This window comes from Lutra lutra, chromosome 1, assembly GCF_902655055.1.
Source record: "Lutra lutra chromosome 1, mLutLut1.2, whole genome shotgun sequence".
In the NCBI taxonomy this organism is placed as follows: Eukaryota; Metazoa; Chordata; class Mammalia; order Carnivora; family Mustelidae; genus Lutra; species Lutra lutra.
In genome coordinates, this window is record NC_062278.1 from 205,524,291 (window position 1) to 205,543,790 (window position 19,500).

General features: G+C 53.8%; 2 protein-coding genes and 2 long non-coding RNA genes across 9 annotated transcripts in view; 2 read left to right on the plus strand and 2 right to left on the minus strand.

Annotated features, from left to right (window-relative positions):
* Positions 1 to 2,635: 2,635 nt before the first annotated feature.
* Positions 2,636 to 5,146, minus strand: LOC125080801 (uncharacterized). The gene is made up of 4 exons (XR_007121487.1): positions 5,012 to 5,146; positions 4,870 to 4,925; positions 4,700 to 4,787; positions 2,636 to 2,841 (listed from the first exon to the last, which is right to left on the minus strand). It is a non-coding gene; the product is annotated as an uncharacterized LOC125080801 (long non-coding RNA).
* LOC125080806 (uncharacterized) lies at positions 3,180 to 4,691 on the minus strand. Its single transcript, XR_007121488.1, has 2 exons — positions 3,810 to 4,691; positions 3,180 to 3,589 (listed from the first exon to the last, which is right to left on the minus strand). It is a non-coding gene; the product is annotated as an uncharacterized LOC125080806 (long non-coding RNA).
* A 15-nt stretch (positions 5,147 to 5,161) lies between the features above and the next one.
* CCDC51 (coiled-coil domain containing 51) lies at positions 5,162 to 13,996 on the plus strand. 6 transcript variants are annotated; one of them, XM_047694822.1, is made up of 6 exons: positions 5,186 to 5,247; positions 9,509 to 9,694; positions 9,871 to 9,993; positions 10,945 to 11,264; positions 12,285 to 12,449; positions 13,008 to 13,996. In XM_047694822.1, the coding sequence occupies exons 4-6, from the start codon at positions 10,953 to 10,955 to the stop codon at positions 13,761 to 13,763; spliced, it is 1,233 nt and encodes a 410-aa protein (XP_047550778.1). In that variant the 5' UTR covers positions 5,186 to 5,247; positions 9,509 to 9,694; positions 9,871 to 9,993; positions 10,945 to 10,952; the 3' UTR covers positions 13,764 to 13,996. The 6 variants fall into 6 exon arrangements, with proteins under 6 accessions (XP_047550764.1, XP_047550803.1, XP_047550778.1 ...); XM_047694840.1 differs by lacking the exon at positions 9,509 to 9,694 and having other exon boundaries at positions 11,066 to 11,264; XM_047694818.1 differs by lacking the exon at positions 9,509 to 9,694 and having other exon boundaries at positions 5,187 to 5,247.
* Positions 13,997 to 16,415: 2,419 nt separating this feature from the next.
* PLXNB1 (plexin B1) overlaps positions 16,416 to 19,500 on the plus strand; it is a 28,452-nt gene continuing 25,367 nt past the window's right edge. The window contains 1 exon segment of the mRNA XM_047694923.1: positions 16,416 to 16,951. The gene's annotated coding sequence lies outside the window, so the exon portion shown is untranslated.

Consider the following 19,500-nt stretch of genomic DNA (forward strand, 5'->3'; position numbering starts at 1 on the left):
AAACGCGTCGCCGTGCTCCGCGGAGAGCGGGCCTTTCTCGGTGGAGTCCCGCCCCCCAGCCCAGCTCTGCTGGGCGCTCTGGTACCGGTGGCTGGGTCTCCGTGGGTCTCCGTGGGTCTTCGGCGGGATGTGTGCTGCACGGTCCACGTTACCAGGGGGCGGGGCCGAGCCTTACCAGCCTTACAGCGCCGGTGGCTCTGCGCCCCCTCCGCGCAGGTGCGGTGGAGTCTGCCCTGACATTCACACTTACACTTGTGAATCGTGACAGGCAGCGTTCTGGGGTTTGGTCTCTACGATTTCCCTGTTTTCTTCCCGCCGGACTCACCTCTCACATACCCAGAGGTCCTCTTGAGGAGGCGTCTGGAAGAGTGGAGTTGGACGGAGTATGAATACAACTTTTGTGAGGAGGTATCTTTGAGAAGAGTTAATGTTTTGAGTGTGCGTATTTGAGATAGGTCTGGAGAAGAAAGGTCACGGAGAAGGGGTGATCCTGAGAAGAGTGTGCCTGTTTTGGAGAGTGTGGGAACTAACTTCAGGCTGTTGGCATTCATTCATTTCTCTGAGAGCGCCTGCGTGGTTTTGTCCTAAGCGCAGGTCATGAATGAACGAGGAGGCTCAGGAGGTCAGAAAGGCCCCTTGAAAGTGGCACCTGGGCTGCCCTCCAGTTTGAGTGGGAGTGACTGACTTAGCAAGGAGACTGGCATCCAAGCCTCAGACGAGAATACAACACCGACATGGAGGCCACACAAATGCCAGGTAGGTGTTATCTGTGGCAAAGAGAGAAGGTTAAGCCTTCAAAGAGGAGCAGGACTTGGGCACCTGACAGGATATTATTGGGGAGCAGTAGTGTGCAGGACAGTTAGCTGTTACAGGGTGTTAGAGAGTAACAGAGGTAAGACTCTACCCTTGCACACTCAGTGCCAAACTTAGCTTTTAAGTGTCCTGTGAATGTTTATGGAAGCAGTAAATGAAGGGGAGATGGTTGTCGGGGTGTAGAAGATCTTGAATACCAGAGTTTCATTTTTGAGACAACTAGTAGGTTCCCTCAGTAGGCCCAAATGTTGAACACTTGTCTTAATTATGGCAGGTCTCTCGTCTTGTGAAGAAAGGATTGTCCTTCGTTTGTTAGGAAGGATTAGGTTCCACCAAACAGAATAGTAGGCAGCAGTGTGGTGTTGTGCTGGATCTTGGGGGTTGTTCTCAGCCCCACAGGGAATGCCAGAAGTCCAGAGTGTGCTGGCTGTGCAACTTGCCAGAAGCGGACCAAGGAGGGACCCCCCCCCCCTTATTAATGTCAAGTACCTTAGTCATAAAACAGGCTTCAATCTATTAAAAAACCTTTTCCAGTTTTGACTTAGCAAAATCTGACAAGTTCTAGAGCCCGTCTTGAAAACAGGCGATTAGAGAAAGATGAGCATTATTAGCATAATTTCCAGTGATATCAAGAGCCTGGAGGGGAAATCCAGACTTGTGCCACTGAATTGTTCCAATATATATGCATTTAGCCTCTGCCTCCTCCAGTTTACTCCTCCTGGAGTCAAAGGTGATCATCAACAAATATAAAGAGAAAAAAAATAAAGGTAACAGACAACTGGGACCACTACTTTATAGACAGTGGTAAGGGAAAAGCTCACTACTGTGATGTTTGAATTCTCTAAAGGGAAGAGAGGCAGTCTCCAGTATATACAAGTGACAGGCAGAAGGAAGAGTTGGTAAGAACAGTGAGTCAGCTTGCTTATAATGTAGACCATTGTGGCTCAAGATGATCAGGGGATGAATGGTATCAGAAGGTAGGGAGTGTCAGCCAGATGCCTAACTGGCCATTGTGGGGACTCGATTTTGCCCTAAGAAGCCACTGAGTTCTGAGCCAAGAAGAGACAAAGTGTAACTTTGTGGTTTAGCAGGGACACTCTGCAGCCTGAATGAAGGTTAAACTGTAAGGGAGAAAGGGTAGGGGGCAGGAAGACAAATGTGGATGTGACTGCAATAACTCAGGTGAGGGATTTTAGGTTAGAATGGGGTGTGGGGGGGCGGTGATACTGGAGGAGGTATGCAGAGACCATATTTAATTTGGCTGATGGGTCAAATGTGGGGTTTAAGGCATGGGAACCTAGGAATGACCTTTCTGAAGCCCTAGTGTAAATGCAGACCTGGAGGCTTCAGAGTAAGCTAGGTTCTTAGGAACTTTCAGCAATCTTTCTCCTTTCCTGTTTTATTCCCTTTATAATGCATATTGTATGTATGAATGTTGCTCCTCTCCCGTAACAGAGAAGTTCCTTAACAACAGGAATTGCCCTCTGGTACACGTGCAGCATGCATTTAGTGGACACCTGACATGAAAGATGAATAATTCCATTACAACAAATGGCAACATGGATGTCCTCATAGAAAGAGAACTTTTTTCCTCCCCAAAGTATAAATTCGTTCATTAACCTCATGTAATATATTCCATCGGGCATACAATGATACAAAAACAATAACCATTTCAAATGCATTGGTTTAATTCCAGGTGACATGGAGTTCAGGATAGAACCAAGACTGAAGAGCACACGTTGGCAGGATTCCCGGCTAGGTTCACTCTGACGTCAAAACTAACACAGAAATGACTGAGTGACAAAAAATAGAGAATATGAGCCACTGTACGATTATTTTATTTTTTTACAAAAGTTTATTCTTAAATGTACAACAGGATCTAAGACAACACTTCATTCCAGCTATAGGTAGCAACAGATGCTATGACAGGGAATCCAGATGTTTAAACAGGAATGGAATTAAGGATCATCATTGCCTCGGGCACAAGAACAGCTTACTTTTTGCCAGATTTCTTAATTCCACCTGTGGCTGCAAAAGGAGAAAAAAAAGTCTCAGCTAAGGAAAAATATACTCCTTATGGTAGACGTGCCAGGGGTCTGAAATGGATCCTAGAAAGGCTCAGCTCTTGTGCCCGCCATTCTTTTTTTTTTTTTTTTTCTTTTAAAGATTTTATTTATTTATTTGACAGAGAGAAAGAGAGCACAAGCAGGCAGAGCGGCAGGCAGAGGCAGAGAGAGGAGGAAGCAGGCTCCCCACTGAGCAAGGAGCTGATGCGGGGCTCGATCCCAGGACCCTGAGATCATGACCTGAGCCGAAGGCAGCGGCTTAACCCACTGAGCCACCCAGGCGCCCCGGACATTCTTTTCGATACAAGCATGCACAGGGCTTTACCAACAGTCTATGTGGGGTAATACTTGAATGAGGATGAGGCAGGGGCACAAATAATGGCTGTGCACTGGCCTCGATCTACACTATTACATATTTCACACACTGGCTCATTTAATCCCCATCCCCCATCAACCCATTTTCCAAATAATGAAATCTCAGGGAGGTGTTGTTCAAAGATATAGGCTGGTTTACAACAAATCCAAGATTCCACCCCAAGTCCACATCACACACTACTACATTATGATCCTGGGGTGTGGTTTACTCAGTATCTTTATTTTATTCAATTTACATTTGACTATTTGGCACACATAAATAACTTAAAAAATAGTTACAAAATTAAATATGCCTAACACAGTAATGAAGATCCTAAATGTCTGACAAAATGAACCTTTATTTTTTTATTTTTTATTTTTTTTAAAGATTTTATTTATTTATTTGACAGAGAGATCACAAGTAGGCAGAGAGGCAGGCAGAGAGAGAGGAGGAAGCAGGCTCCCTGCCGAGCAGAGAGCCCGATGCGGGGCTCGATCCCAGGACTCTGAGATCATGACCCGAGCTGAAGGCAGCGGCTTAACCCACTGAGCCACCCAGGCGCCCCCAAAATGAACCTTTAAAAAATGAGAGCTTCATTGAAAAACAAGTAGTATAGGATTTCACTAAAGACTGACATTATCCCTATACACAATCACAGATTAAAGGAAAGTACAAAATACCTCACGATCCAAAAGGGAATCATAATACCTAGAATCTCAGCACTGTCAATCAAACCAAATCCACTGGGATAGAAGCCTTGTAAAGCCCTGGACAAGACTCCCACCATTCTAGCCTCCACCGGCGCACGGGGTGGCTGAGTGGTCCCATAGGGCACAAATAACTATGGAAGAAACTGTTCACTAGTTTGATGAATGTAAACAGCATCTTAGAAGCACAGAAAAGTATTCGGGCTGTTGGGCTTGAAAAATCTTTTGATATGTAAGTAATTCTTTCTACATAATGAAAAGAGGCAGAATGGTGAGTGGGGGATTAGATTAAAAGAGCATATAGCACAATAATACATTAAGGAGCCTGGGCTCTATGTTTAGGCGCACCCGTAAGTGAAGACTCAAGATGCAAAAGAATTTACTAGAATTAACGATATGAGCGATGAAGTCAAGAAATGTTTTAAGCAAAAACAGTGAAATACGAATTTGGGGCAAGAAATAGCGGACAATATTTGGAAATTCAACTCTACGACTTTGTGTCTAAGGTACATGAATTTCGGTATTTCCATTTCTGCAGCTTCCCCAAAGACAGACCAGACTGCCTGGAAGAAAAGGGATTTCATTTCCAAAGCTGGTCTGGCTCCCTCCCCTTCCCGCTGCTGCGAATCGAAGCCTGGCGGGGTCGGTCCGCCGTAGCGGACGCGAGGACCTCACCAATGAGGCAGGAAATGGACCAGGCTGATTGATGCTCAGAGCGTTAGCCGGGCTTGAGCTCACTTTACTCGGCCCTCACTTACCCAGGGGCCCCTTCCCCGCGGCCTTCGCTTTTAGCTCCTCGAGTTTCTTCTGCTCCTCCTTCTGTTTCTGCTTGAATGCCTTATCTTCCTAGGGAGAGGCAGACAGGGTTCACGCCAGGCAAATTTCCCAGTCCCTCCGCACCCGCCCACGCCTCCGCGCTCGCCCTCACCTCGTCCATCTCCTTGGCCTGTTTCTTGGGCTGCTTCAGGGGCTTCTTCTTGCCACCTGTGGGCGACACCAACATGCTCAGTTCAGTCCCCACCGGGCCCTGTCCCTCTCTGCCCTGCCACCCCCGCCCCCCGCACACTCACCTTCCCGGCCGGACATGGCGCCTGCCGCCCCTTCCCCAGACCCTGCCACCGGAAGCGGAGCTCCCCTTCCCACCCCCCGGCGCCTCTACTTCTACGCGAGCCCTCTGATTGGCTCCTAGTCAGGAAGCTGCCCTCCCGCTGCCGGAAGCAACTCTGGGGGCGGGCATTAAAGGGTCAGAGATCTACTGAGTGGCGGGCGCTCTGTTTGGGTTACAGTTCCCGCGTTGGGTCGCCAGGTACGAGGTGGGGGTTGGCTTGCCGGGGGAGGGTCCGGAAGCCAGGAGGGGTGCTTAACCGGAAGGTGCTAGGCCTGGGACCGTGCAGGGGGAAAGCATTGGGGGTAGAACGAAGGGCGCGTGCTGAGGCCGTGAAGTTCCGCGCGTTCCTGGAACCGAGGAAAGGACGCATGGGTGGAGAGAGATGGGAGGTGACAGAAATGTGAGCGAGGGCTAGATCACTGGTCGTAAAGCTTTGGAAACCACCGGAAGGAGTTTGGATTTTATAATAGAGCCGGCTTATGACTTTTTGCAAATTCTGTTTATTCATTTAGTGCTTTTTTGTTGAGTATGTACTATATGCAGATAGTATTATAGGCACTGAGGATGCAGCAGTGAACAAAACAATGCCTACCCTGGCAGAGCTGACGTTCTGGTGGGTGAGACAGCCCTTAAACAAAGTAAATAAGTGAAACACATATCGCAGGTCATGTACGTACGTGCATGGAGAAAAATAAAGCAGACAAAGTGGGTAGCTGCTGGGATGGGAGGGCATGGCAGTGACATTTGAGCAGGACTTGGAAAAGAGAATGAAGCAAACAGTGCAGATAGCAAGCCGCTGATGTGAAGATCCTGCTGTGGGGATGGCCTAGTGCGTTCCAGCAACACCAAGAAAGTCCATGCGTGGTAATTACCTGAAGGGTGTGCTAGCTAACTTTATTGTGGTACACGTTTAGCAATATATATATATATATCTATCAAGTGTATTGAGTCATCACGTGTGTATCTTAAACTTACACAGTGCTATATATCATTTATATGCAATAAAGCTGGGGGGAGTAAGGTCCATATGATTGGAGGAGAGTGAGAAGATTGAGAGCCAGGAAGTGAATTCCCTGGAGACCATGGAAAGAATTTTGACTTTTACATTAAGAGAGATGAGGAACCATTGGAAAGTTTGAGCAGAGAGAGACATGGTTTGGGTTGTGTGTGTGTGTTTTTTTTTTAAGATTTTATTTATTTATTTGACAGACAGAGATCACAAGTAGGCAGAAAGAAGCAGGCTCCCCGCTGAGCAGAGAACCCGATGCAATGCGGGGCTCGGTCCCAGGATGCTGAGATCATGACCTGAGCCGAAGAAGGCAGAGGCTTTAACCCACTGAGCCACCCAGGCGCCTGGGTTGTGTTTTGAAAGGACTACTGACTGCTTTGTTCACCATAGACTGTAGGGGCTAGAGTAGAAGCAGGGAGACATTCTTAGTCACTGGGACAAGGTAGTAGCAGTGGCAAGGATAAGAGGAGGGGGGATTTTGTTTTTAGAAAGGAAGTAGCATCTGCCAATGAATTGGATATGAGGTGGGAGAGAAGGATGTCGGGTGATTTGAGGATTTTGGTCTGATTTGGACTTGAAGTTTCCGTCAACCAAGATGGAGAAGGCTGTGGAAAAGGCAAGTTGGAAAGGGAAGTTAAGATCCCCAATCTTCTAAGCAGGGATGTGGATTAAGCAGCTAGGTAAACGAGCCTGGAATCTACAGGAGAGGTCTGGGCTGGAAAAATCAGAGCATAGTTGATAGTTTTTTAAAGTAATGGTTTTGGCAGCAGGGAAAGGTGGGGGCACTTGGCTGGCTCAGTCAGTGGAATGTGTGAGTCTTAATCTTGAAGTCATGAGTTTGACCCCCACGTTGGGTATAGAGATTACTTTTTTAAAAAGTAATAGTTGGGGCACCTGGATGGCTCAGTGGGTTAAGGCTCTGCCTTCAGCTCAGATCATGGTCTCTGTCCTGGGATCAAGCCCTGCATCGGGCTCTCTGCTCAGCGGGGAGCCTGCTTCCCACCCCCCCCCCCCCCCCCCCCGCCTGCCTCTCTGCCTACTTGTGATCTCTCTGCCAAATAAATAAATAAAAATCTTTAAAAAAAAGTAAGTTTTTTTTTTAAAGATTTTATTTATTTATTTGACAGACATCACAAGCAGGCAGAGAGGCAGGCAGAGAGAGAGGAGGAAGCAGGCTCCCCGCTGAGCAGAGAGCCCGATGTAGGGCTCGATCCCAGGACCCCAGGATCATGACCTGAGCTGAAGGCAGAGGCTTCAACCCACTGAGCCACCCAGGTGCCCTAAAAAGTAATAGTTTTATCGAGATACAACTAACATACCATACAATTCACTTATTTAATGTGTACAATTCAGTGGTTTTAGTGTATTCACAGTGTTGTTCAACCATCACTATAATTAATTTTATAACATTCTAGTAGATGGCTTTTAAAGCCATGGGACTGGATGAGAGAGGAGTCCGAGGACCCTGCCCTGCAGCACTCTATGTGGAGAGGTTCAGGAGATGAGTGGGGCCGAGTGTAGAAGGTATTTCAAAGAGGAGGAAGGTGGCATGAATCCCGGGCTGCTGATAGGCCAAGTAAGAGGAGGATTGAGATCTGATCCCTGGATTTAGTAATGTGGAAGTGACCTGGACAAGAGCATTTCCAGTGGCATGGTGGTTTCGAGGGCTGCATCAGAGAGGGTTTTCAGAGAGGATGGGAGAAGAGGAACTGGAGAGAGCAAGTGCTGACAATCCATCAAGGAGTTTGGCTGTACAGAGGGGCAGAGAAATGGGGCTATTGCTGGAGGGATGTCTGATCAGTTAGTGAGTAGTGTCAGCTGGGGAGGGTGCATGGGACCTGGGGCACAGCTTGTTCTTCCTGGAGCATGAATTCTTCATCCCGAAGAGCAAGAGAGAAGGTGGAAACTGGACAGACACTGGCAGGTGGGAAGGTATGGTAGGAGTTTAGAGAAGTTGTCTTCCAATTTTTAAGTATTTTCTTAGTGAAAAATGAAGCAAGCCATCAGCTGCACGTGAGGAGGAGGTACGGGTGATGGAGGTTTGTAGGATGGGCAGTTGGTAGGAGACGGTCACCTGGGTAGAATTGGAAAATTGATTTGGAGGGGCAAGGTTCTGAACTTGGCCCTCAAGACCCTTGTTAATGTGGCCTCTGTTTACCTCTTCAGCCTCTCCTCTGCCCACTCTCCTTTCCTCTGCTGTCTTCCAACTACACCGGCTGCCTTTTAGGTTTTAGATGACCCCAAGTACCTCTCCACTTTGCCCCCTCTGGCAGGGACACCTTACCTGTGTTGACTGAGGGCCTGTGAGATGTTTGAGTGGGGAGAGGCTGGGTGGGTGAGAGGAGGGACTGGAACAGAGAAAAAATTTGAGTCCTTTCCTCACACAGCAACGTCTCTGCTGTGACCGAGCTTATGTTGTAGCCAGGGGCTTGGCAACATGCGAAGAAGGCAAATATGTGTCTGATGGAGACAGATAAACCTGGTGGTCCAGGAGGGAATGGTCAAGGAAGGCTTTGCCATGAGGTGATACCTGAGCCAAGACCTAGAAGTCAGGGTGAGCCACCTGGAGCTGAGGAGGAAGCAGCAGGGTCGGGTTTCGCGTGTTTGGGTGCCTGTATCGGAGGTCAGGGGCAGAGAGGAGGAAGGAGATGACGGTCAAGAGGAGCGGGGCTTGTTGCCCACTGGCGGGACTGGTGTTCATGGCAAGTGAGATGGAGCTGTCGGGGGTGCAGGGGGGTTTGAACCGAGGATATGCAATGATGAATTAACAGAGCCTCAGGTTGTGAGGAATGGCTCTGAGCAGCAGGGAGGAAGCCAGGACAGACAGAAGGACGTAGCTGTCATCGCTGCCAGGGTTGGGTGACCCTCCTGGCTTCCAGGAGTGGGTGGCTGGTAGAAGAGGAGCTGAGAAAGGAGGCTGAGAAGGTTGGAGGAAGCTGAGAGGGGTAGTGACTTCAAAAAGACAGGGTGTTGAAAGCTGCAGAGATTTGGAGAAATCTGGGAAGTGCTTGCTGAATCCGGCAAGGTAGAAATTTTGCAGGGTTGGAGGGGCAGGGAGCAACCTTGAGGTAGAATGGGATCAGGATAGAATGGGGGCAGAGGAAGTAGTGACAGCTGAGGTGGACACCTTTCTGGTGAGTTGCTGAAAAGGATGGGGCTGTGCTTGGTGGTGCTGCAAGTCTGTGTACTTTGCTTTGCTCTGGAGTCCACCCACAGAATTGTGGGGTCACAGCTCAGTGCAGTGGGTGCTGGCCTTGAGGCCTCCCAGGCTAGCTCAACCCCTGGGTCATGGATGTTGTGTGCTTTCTCGGGCCTTAGGGATAGGGTCCGGGGTCCGGGGGCGGCACCAGCTTGGAAGCAGTGTCACAGGAATGTCCCCTTCTGTGGCTCTCAGCTCAGACCCGCTTTGGGCAGGAGGCATATCCCTACTCAAACAACTTTGTTTTCTAGAGGGCCTGAGCTTCTCCAAGCACAGCACAAGAGGGAGGAGGCTGGGATGCTGTGGGCTGGTCTCTGTTACACCCAGAAGCCACTTTCTTCATCCCTGGAGCTTCTTCAGTCTTCCTGTCCACAGCTCCCACTGCTTTTCTCTCTGGCCTGGTTGTTTGGCCACTAGGTGTCACTCTTACAGCCAGAGTCAGTACTTGAGGGCTGGGGTTGGCGGGGGAGGCGCTGGCCAGGGGAGGGAGTGCTGGCCCAGGTGTGCCAGGAGCAGTGGTCACCTGGCCTCTCTTGGGGTCCTCAGCGTCCTCGCTGCTCTTGGGCTTAGGCAAGGACTGATTGGGTAATGGGAGTTTCCCTGTGCTCTTTAGGTAACAAGAAGTGGGTGTCATTGGGGCCCACGCATCAAAGCAAGGTTGAAAAGAGAAAGATTAAAGAAACCTAATCTGTAGAGCATGACTGAGGTTGGAGAGGCGGAAGAAAGCTTACGGAAGGTGAGGATTGTGACATGGAGCTGGGAGCCTGGACAGCCTAGGCTCAGAGCACATAGGAGAAGGAAGGGCTCATGTGAACCTAAGAAAAGCTCTCCTCTGTAAAGAGATCTGGGCGTTTTGTTTTGTTTACTTTTTCTCCTGGAATTACCTTTTCAGAGGACTGCTAAGGAGGGAGTTTTCTGCCTTGGGATATGAGCAACCTATGTTCTCAAACATAGAGCAAAACTCTGCTTCCCCAGGGCTGTGGCCACCCTCGGTGTCTGGACCGTTGGTCTTGATGGCCTTTTACAGAAATCTTTCCCTGGAACCCCCCTCAGTTCCACAGTTTCCCCGGGAATCTTTATGAACCTCTGTGGTTTTTTTTTTTTTTTTTTAAAGATTTTATTTATTTATTTGACAGACAGAGATCACAAGTAGGCAGAGAGGCAGGCATAGAGAGAGGGGGAAGCAGGCTCCCTGCTGAGCAGAGAGCCTGATGCGGGCTCTATCCCAGGACCCTGAGATCATGACCTGAGCCGAAGGCAGAGGCGTTAACCCACTGAGCCACCCAGGTGCCCCTCCTCTGTGGGGTTTTGTCAGCATGGGCACAGCTCAGGTTTGAGAATTTGCTTTGACATTATCAGACAACCAGGCACCAGGCTTCTCATCTGAGTCACAACAGAGACCTGGGGGATGTGGGGAAGGCGGGTGGAATGGGAGTGTCTGGTGGCTTTGCAGAGGGAGGTGGAAGGCATGATCTCCTAAATATCGTCTTCCTTGCCCTGTTCTCCCCTGAGTTATCTGGGAACACCCGCGGCTATAGTGGCTGCAGTCGCCCGGCACAACGGAGTAATGCTCAGTTTGGACTCCTCTACTGATATTTGTTCAGAACTGCCCCTGGGCCCTACAGTCTGACTCAGCCCCAGCCTTTCTTAGCTTTGAGCTGATCTGTCTGTTGTCCCCCCACCACAGATCTCCTGATGACAGGGCGCAGCACCGCGTTTACCACTCGGCACGTCATGGGTGTGCGCCGCGTGCTGGTGCGGAGAGGCCTCCTTGGAAGGGACCTCTTTATGATCAGGACTCTCTGCAGCCCAGGCCCTCGCCAGCCCAGAGAGAAAGGACCTGAGGAGGTGGCCCTGGGGCTGTACCACCGCCTCACCGCCCTGGGAAGAGCCCTGGGGCACGACATTCGTCAGCAAGCGTCCTCCACTGCCACGACTTGGTGGGACAGATATGAAGAGTTTGTCGGACTCAATGAGGTTCGAGAGGCCCAGGGAAACGTGACTGAGGTGAGGAGGGAAGTTGGGGTGCTGGGCCCTGCCTTCTGACTCGGGAAATGTGGCCTGAGGCTTCTGCCAGATCATCACCAGCCACATGGTCCTGGGAAGCCCTGCCCGCATTTGCCTTTTCTCGAACGAATACTATTCCTAGAGGGATTTGACTCATGTCTCACGTGACACCTGGGTTTGATAGCTCCACCTGGGGTGGAGCTCTCTGTGTAACCATGTTCACCTAGCCCGAAAACGAGTTTCTGTGTACCGGTCAGTCCCCGGCCATTGACATCCATTGTGTTAGGCCAGAGGACACTTCCCACGTGGTGTCTTTGGGGTTGGTGAGGACGTTACGGTGTCCTCAAAGCCCTGTGTGGAATTAGAACAGCCCTGGTGAAGGTGCAGGCCCAGGGCCAGGGCAGCATCATACACTGAGCTGGAAAGACCTGCCTGTGGCTGTGAAGCCCTTGGTGGCAATGGAAACGCCTTCTGTCACTTCTGTTCCTGCTCCTGCCTAGTGCATACCAGGCTAGTGAAGAGGCAAGAATATGGGGTTGGTGGGAGGTTTTGAGGCACCCTACTGTCTCTCCCCTTGGAGGTCGTGACTTTGCTGAGCTGGCGTTTCTGGGTGTGTAACATGGAGACATGGAGGTCACGGCCCTGCCTCTGGTGGCCTCGTTGTGAGATACAGCTAAGATAACATACGTGGAGCAGCTCAGGAACTTGGGTTCCGCCTCTTTGTGGTTTGCATCAGACTAGAGTTAACTGGATTTTGTGTGTAGTGTTCCTTATTTCCCAGTTTCTCAGGAGCACATTATTTCTACTTGAACGGATAAATCTGCAGATTCTGATGGGTATGGCCCCGGGGCTGCACTTTGAGGACCGCTGGGTGAGCCAGGATTTTGTGTCTGAGGGACTCCTTTCCACCCTTTCGCACTGACACCCCCGCTCACCTCAGCCACAGCCTTGTAGGGCACGGAGCTAAGCCTGTGTGGGTATGGAGGGAAGCGCACATGGCCTCCGTCGTTCCCTCTGCAGGCAGAGAAAGTGTTCATGGTGGCGCGAGGGCTTGTCCGAGAGGCTCGGGAAGACTTGGAAGTTCACCAGGCCAAGCTGAAGGAGGTGAGGGACCGCTTGGACCGCGTCTCCAGAGAGGATAACCAGTACCTAGAGCTGGCTACGCTGGAGCACAGGATGCTGCAGGTACAGGCAGCTCGGGAGACAGCCCCTTCTTGCCGGGCAGGGACCCTGGCTTGGCAGGTCATGGAGGGGCAAGGTGGGAACACTCACTAGCCTGTGGTCAGAGGTCTGGTGAGGAGGTAAACCTCCTCACTGAGCCCCAGGCTTCTGGACCTTATCCACCGACTTCGTCCTGGAGTTAGCAGTCCAGGGCAGTATAAGTAAACCTCCTCACTGAGCCCCAGGCTTCTGGACCCTATCCATCGACTTCATCCTGGAGTTAGCAGTCCAGGGCAGTATAATCTGGGTCCCACGGAGGGAGCACCGTGGAGGAGGGACTGGCCCAGAGAGGACATTCTGTAGACCTAGCACTGCTGGGTTAGAAGGTGGTATGGCTCATCTTGACCACCCGCCATTGCTTTGCTCCCTGTCCCGACTGGGTTTACTCTGCCTTCCGTCACCCAGCGGGTTTACGGAGCACGGGGTCTGTGCTGGGCTGAGGCTGGGCCCCAGGAGCGTCTGCTCGTGGCTACTGCTGCAGGGCCCCCTTGCTGCTGTGTAACACAGCTTTTGCTTCTGCAGGAGGAGAAGAGGCTTCGTGCAACCTATCTGCGTGCCGAAGACTCGGAGCGAGAGAAGTTCTCCCTCTTCTCTGCCGCTGTGCGGGAAAGTCACGAGAAGGAGCGCACTCGAGCTGAGAGAACCAAGAACTGGTCCCTCATTGGGTCAGTCCTGGGGGCCCTGATTGGCGTGGCTGGCTCCACCTATGTGAATCGGGTGCGGCTACAGGAGCTGAAGGCCTTGCTCTTAGAGGCACAGAAGGGGCCTCTGAGCCTCCAGGAGGCCATCCGAGAACAGGCATCCAGCTACTCCCTCCAGCAGAGGGACCTCCACGACCTCATGGTAGACCTAAGGGGCCTGGTACGAGCTGGGCCTGGGCAGAGCCCTGGGGCCCAGGCAGGTACTTCCCCCACCCGAGACAGAGACACGGATGTCCTTTCAGCCGCCTTGAAAGAGCAGCTCAGCCATTCCAGGCAGGTCCGTTCCTGTCTAGAGGGTTTACGAGAGCGGCTTGATGGCTTGGAAAAGACGTTCAGCGAGACGGCTGAGGTGGTTCAGCTTGCAAAGGCTGCAGTGCATCCAGGCCTGGTGGAGCCAGCAGATGGGGCTCTGCCCGGCTCCTTGCTGGAGCAGGGGAACATGATCCTGGCACTCTCGGGCATGGAGCAGAGGTTAGAAGCCCAGGTCAACAGGAATACCATCTACAGCACGCTGATCACCTCTGTGACATTTGTGGCCGCGCTGCCTGTGCTCTACATGCTGTTCAGGGCCAGCTAGCCCCTGGACCCTCCTCCAGAGGCCCTGAGGGGATAGGTGTGGCTGTGGATTTAGAGAATCCCAACAATGAAGTGAGCCTTTGGGGTGCACGCAGCCTCACCCTGAGGCTGAGCACCATCTGTGTGGCTGACCAGCGGGCATACTTTGCTTTCTAGAAAATGCTCCATTATGTTAATTATCAAAACTCTATGCTAATGTCCAATTAAAATGTCTTTGGGTTTGTGTTACTTAAAGCAGCTTACATCAGAGTTTTTCTTGTTCAAGACAGATTTGGGATTCGAGGGTTGGGCCTGGAATTATGGTACACCCCCTGCCCCCGCCCCGTTTAGTTCCTCTCTCACCTCCTTTTGGTCTCGTCCTCACTTCAGGACCATATTGGATGTACTTACCCTTGAGGCCTGGGTGTTTGTTTTGGATTGCCTGGCCTGGCCTCTGCTTGCCTGACCTTCCTGTGTCAGATAGCCTGGGGGGTTCCAGTGAGTGGAATCTGGTACACTCACTGCTGCCCGTGGTTTCTGCCGTTTCTGGATTACTTTCTCTGCAGGGGTGGGGAGAACCTTCTGGTTCTAACACTGGAGGGACGATCAGAAGGAGGGGGGTAGGGATCAGGGGAATGGTTGATAAATATTGATGGGGACATAATTAGAGATTGGTAGCCAGTCTGGGTCCCTGTGCAGAGAGAGCTTTGGGCAGCCCAGTGTGCTGCTAGAGCTAGATGTCCTCCCATACACAGCCTACGGACTGCCTGTACACAGGCAGATCTTACCCCATCAGCAGTATGAACTAAATGGCAAAGATGGGGAAGCGCCTCCCAGAGTTAGGAGGTGCAGTGGGGGGCATGGGGCTGGGTTGGGTGGTGGGTGGACTGCCTGGAAACCCCTGGCCAGTCCCTTTTCAGAGAAGAGCAAACTTTGACCTCCTGGGCTAAACAGCCATGGATGGCCTTGTGTCCATGGATGGCCTTGTGTGTCCTTGAGTAAACAGGAACAGCCAGGAAGTACTCTGTCCTCCCTGCAGGTCCAGAAAAGCCACTCCTTTCTGAGCCTGAGCGGGTAGAGGTATGTAGGTCTGTGGGGAGGGGCTCCTATGGGCTGGGACTTGTTTGCCTGGGCCTGCATGGAGCCCACTCTCAGCAGGGGCCTGTGAAGCCAGTAGGGTTTCCTGTGCTGTGCCCTTCCTCCTCTGAGCCTGTGGTCAGGCTTGGGCTATGAGCCTCTGAGCACCTGGTGCCTTGGTCATTTGGTCACTCCATTCTTGACCTTGTTTTCTTTGTGTAATGGCTCCTCAGGATGGCATGGGATGAAATGACCTCTGTTTGTGGGATGTTCACCTGCCAAATGGGGGTAGGAGGTGTCATATTTGTATACAGATAAGGGGTGCTGTGGGGTTTGGAAGTCCCGTGTACCCTTTGGCGTGAAGTAGGTCCTAAAGGGTGTGCAGTTGAGTGAATGGATTTCAGGAGGGGAGAATTCCAGGTATGTGGGAGGGCTCCCCCCACTCCCCACAGGCTGCACAGGCAGAAAGCCAAGGGGACTGAGGTGGTGATGGGTGTGGGGGAGGGGTGGAGGGCCTGGGGTCTCTGATGCCAGAGGCCAGGGATAAGGGAACTGGGAAGGGGGTGCTGTGCTGGTGCAAGGACCCAGGTGCTCAAAGTAGGGGTGGAGGAAAGGGAGTGACATGAGAAGTTGGTGAGAGAGAAATTGGAAGGCAGATTTGGGTAGATGGAAGTTACAGCAGACTCTTGATGGGAGGGGTGGTGGCAGGTGGCAGGAGAGCCCCTGTGGTGTTGGCTCTTTGGACAGTAGCCGGTGTGGGTGACCTAGACCTTCTGGTTGAGGCTCTCCATAGCCTGTGGAGACTATGGGGGTTTACAGGGTGATATGTGTGTGTGACAAATTTTGCCTCCCAGGAGGCTATCCCAGTGTGCCTTGAGCCAAAGGATGGGCCAGGTCCTGGCTCCTGAGTTCGCAGTGGGCAGGTCAGGCTGTGTGTGAAGGGCCCGGCAGAGGGCACAACTGGGCCTCTGTGCAGCGGTTCCTCCCTAGAAAGGCCCAGGTACGTTTGCCAGGGAGGAGTCCAGACTTGCCCAGGGCTTCTCAGCTGAGGGTGGGTCCAGGTACAGGCCTGGAAGGAAAAGAAGTAAATGTGTCCTTGCTTGTGCACTTTGCAACCCGTGTGCACTCCTTTAACAGCCGGCTAGGTGTGGCATCACCTCCATTTGTCGGTGAGCAAATAAGGCGTGTATGGGGGGTGGGGGTGGGGGGTCAGGTTACTAGGCTTAGTGGTGGCCACAAACCCAGGCCCAACCCCAAAATCTGTGCTTCTCTCGCACTGCCAGAGTTTGGGGCCGGAAGGAGGGGGTAGCCATTAGGGAGTCTGGAGAGCAGGGGCGGTGGGGAGACACCAGGCGCCGAGAAGTTCAGGTAAAGAAAGTTGGAGGGCGGCCGCAGAAGGGAAGGAGGGAGCTCGAGGCGCTGGAGCGGCGGTGGTGGCTGGCGAACCCGCGGGGCTGCTGAGGGGCGAGGGCAGTGGCGTGGCACGGCGCGGCGCGGCGCCTGCACACCTGTGGGTGCCGAGCGCGCCCCCCGCCCGGCCCCGCCCATCCCAGGAGGGCTCCTGATTCCGGTTCCTGCGAGGCGCGCAGGTGAGGCCGGGCGGGGTAGCGCCGGGCCGCCCGCGCCCCGGGCTCCGCTCCTGGCACTCGGCTCCCCTGGCCGCGACCCGCGTTGCCGTGGCTACCGCCCGCGAGCAGCCCGCGCCCCCACAGGGAGGGGTCGAGTCCCCCGCCCTCGGCAAGTGCGGAGCCCGCAGGGCTGGAATGCGGGGTCCCGGGCGGCTCGGGGCCGCGCGCCCGGCTCTTGTGGCTGCTTCCGGCCTGGCCTTGGCGGCGGGCGGGGGGTGGGGGGGGAGGGCGGCCCGGCGGGCGCTGGGGGAAGGAGCGAAGCCCGGCCCGGCCGACGCGGCTTTGTCTCCTTTGTTCCCGGCGGTGGCAGCGGCGCGGCGGGAGGGGCGGGCAAGCGGGCGCGCTTTTCCGCCCCTCGGTCTCCGGGTAACAGCTGCGGCGCGGCCGGAGCCACCTCCCGGGGTGGGGGGGGGCAGGGGGCAGTGAGACCGCCGCGCGCAGATCCCGAGCCCGAAGCGGCCGGAGCCCGCCTCGGCGCGCTCCTCCTGCGGGGCCCTGCGGGGTGGTGAGTGCGGGGGCCGGGGACTCGGGGCCGGAACGGGGGTGGCGGTGCGGCCCCGGGGGGAGGTGGGCAGCTTCGGCCCTGATGCTGCCCGGCAGGGGCAGCCTGGGGAAGCGGTGGGCAGCCGCGGTCCTGAGAGTTGGGACCGCACTTCTCCGCACTGAAGGAAACTCTGGCGGCTCCGCCTGTAACGCGATTGGGAGACAGAGGAGGTGGAGCTGCTCCTCCGCGCCCCCTCCTCGCCGCCGCCTCAGCCGGGACCGGCCGGCCCCTTCCCCGCCCTCCCTGGACCGCTGGTGGGGTCCTTGCCCCGTGGCCGAGGGAGGAGGGAGGAAGGGCCGATGGGGAGGTCGAGGCTTACCCCTCTGTATGCAACAGCCCTTCCAGGCTACGCTCCAAGGCGGACTGTGAGCCTTGTGTTAGGCATCCCCAGAGGGGGACTCCCCAGCCCCCAACATGACCCGGGCGGTGGGTGATTGCTGAGCGCTCTTGAGCACTCGCGGGTGGTGCATAAATGGTGCCCCCCCGCCCCCAGCACGCAGGCTGCGGGCAGAACAGTGTGCACTACAGCACTGTCAATCTCTCCCTCCGGGACGCTGGGCACCGAGCAGGAGGAGTAGGGGAAGGAAAGGCCAGTGTCCCACTGATCCCTGGGACTTGGTAGTGAGGGCCTGAGTATCACCCCTCCAGAGGTGGAAGGGCAGAGTTTGTTAGCCCCTTTGGTTGGTGAGGACAGCCCAGGACTACTTTCTCTTTGCAAAAAGAAGTTAGGCAGCTGTGGGCTCTGCTCAAGAGGTCCAGAGAAAGGTGGGCCCAGAAGAGACCTCAAGGCAGGCACTGGGCCCCAGTACAGGCAGGTTAGGCTTTGCCCAGGAGTTTGGAGGAGGCCTGAGATCTGGTGATCTGCAAGTTGAGGACATGAGGCCTGGCTCCAAACCAGCCTTTACAGTCTGCTCTGACTTGGTTATTAATAAAAGTGAGCCTGACAACTTGTCCCTTTGAGAGGCCAAGTAGCCTGGAGAGGGGTGTGGGCCCCATATCTCCCCTGCTGGCTGGATTTCTTCAGCTGTGAGATGGGGCTTCTTTCAACGTGTACGGAGCACTTGCTTTGTGCTGATATGTGGCTCAGTTGCTGGGACCTCTGAATCAAAAGCCACACTCCTTGCCTGCAAAAGCTTCAAGTCCAGAATGGAGAGGGTGGAACAGAGAGAAAAGTGGCCTTGGTTGGTGCCACTCATGCCAGGCACACACCGTTCCGTATTTAATGGCCGGAGCGGTCCTGCCTCCCGTTCTACAAACCGGAACTAAGGCTCAGCCCAAGGCAGAGCTGCTGTTCACATCAGGATGGTAGCTGGGTTTGTCCATTCCATCCAGCATAAGGAGCCTGGGGGGAGACAGGGTAGGCTTTCCTGGGAGATGATGGCTGGGAGTCAGAGTTAAGCAGATAGAGAGGGAGTGGGCATTCCAAGCGGGGAGGAGTGTGAAACAGCCCATAGTTCAGACCAGCAGAAGCTAATAGCATCTGTGGGGGAGCCCTGGCACGGATTAGATGGAAGAGGGCGTGGACTGGAGGGCTTTGACCTTCATTCTTCAGGCCTGGGGCTGCTCCAAAGACAGGGGAGAGATATGCTCTGATTCTGCTTGAGGATCCCGTGAGGTAGGAGGGGCAGTCTGGAGGGGCTGGGGGTCCTCTGGCCTGTGGCAGAGGTTAGGGGAATCCGAGTGCCCAGTGGGAGGAGAAGATGTCATTGCCCTTCTTTTCCCCCTTCTCGTATATGGGGAAGGGCGAGGGTGGTGCTTCAGTGACTGGAGACGCCCTTCACTTTTCCCAGAGCGGCTCAGCCTCCAGCCTCCTTTGTGGCCTGGCCAGGAGCGATTCTGATCCCTTCCATTTTCCTGTGGGCCACTCGACCCGGTTGTGATTTTACATTTGGGGAGTGTCTTTGCTGCCCCTTGAGGGCTGGAAAACCTTGGCATGCAGTAGGCTCTAAGCAAATGTTTGTAAGCAAATGGAATGACTCTTGGTCTAACTATGGACCTTCTGCCCCTAGCGCATCCCTGGGAGGAGGTGGCCAGAGGTAGTGAGCAGTAGCTGAGTGTAGGAGATGGCCTCTGCCCATCCCCGGGCAGACCCTGTCTTCCCAGAGGAAGAAACTCTTCCCCATCCCTTGGAAACAAGGTGGGGGGCTCCTGGGAGCCTGGCCTTGCCATAGTCCTAGGTTCACGACTCTCCCTGCTGTCCCCTTTCCCCCACCCCCTCGGGTAGCAAACAGAGGCAGCCTTGTTCCTGCTCCCATAGAGCTGCCCTGTTCTCCGCACACTAAAAATGGAAACCCCCAAGCTATTTCGGGAGCAGTGCCCAGCTGGGCTGTGGCCACTGCTCCCCTGCTCCCACCAGGCTGCTGGACCCTCCTCCGAGACTTAGGCCCAGCCTTCTCACTCTGGGACAGCCTCAGTAGCACCTTGGCGGGGTCTTGGCTGGGAGGAGCTGATCCTGGGCTGAGGGAGACTCTCCCTCAGACAGCCTGGCAGCTGGGTGGCGGGAGGGGCCA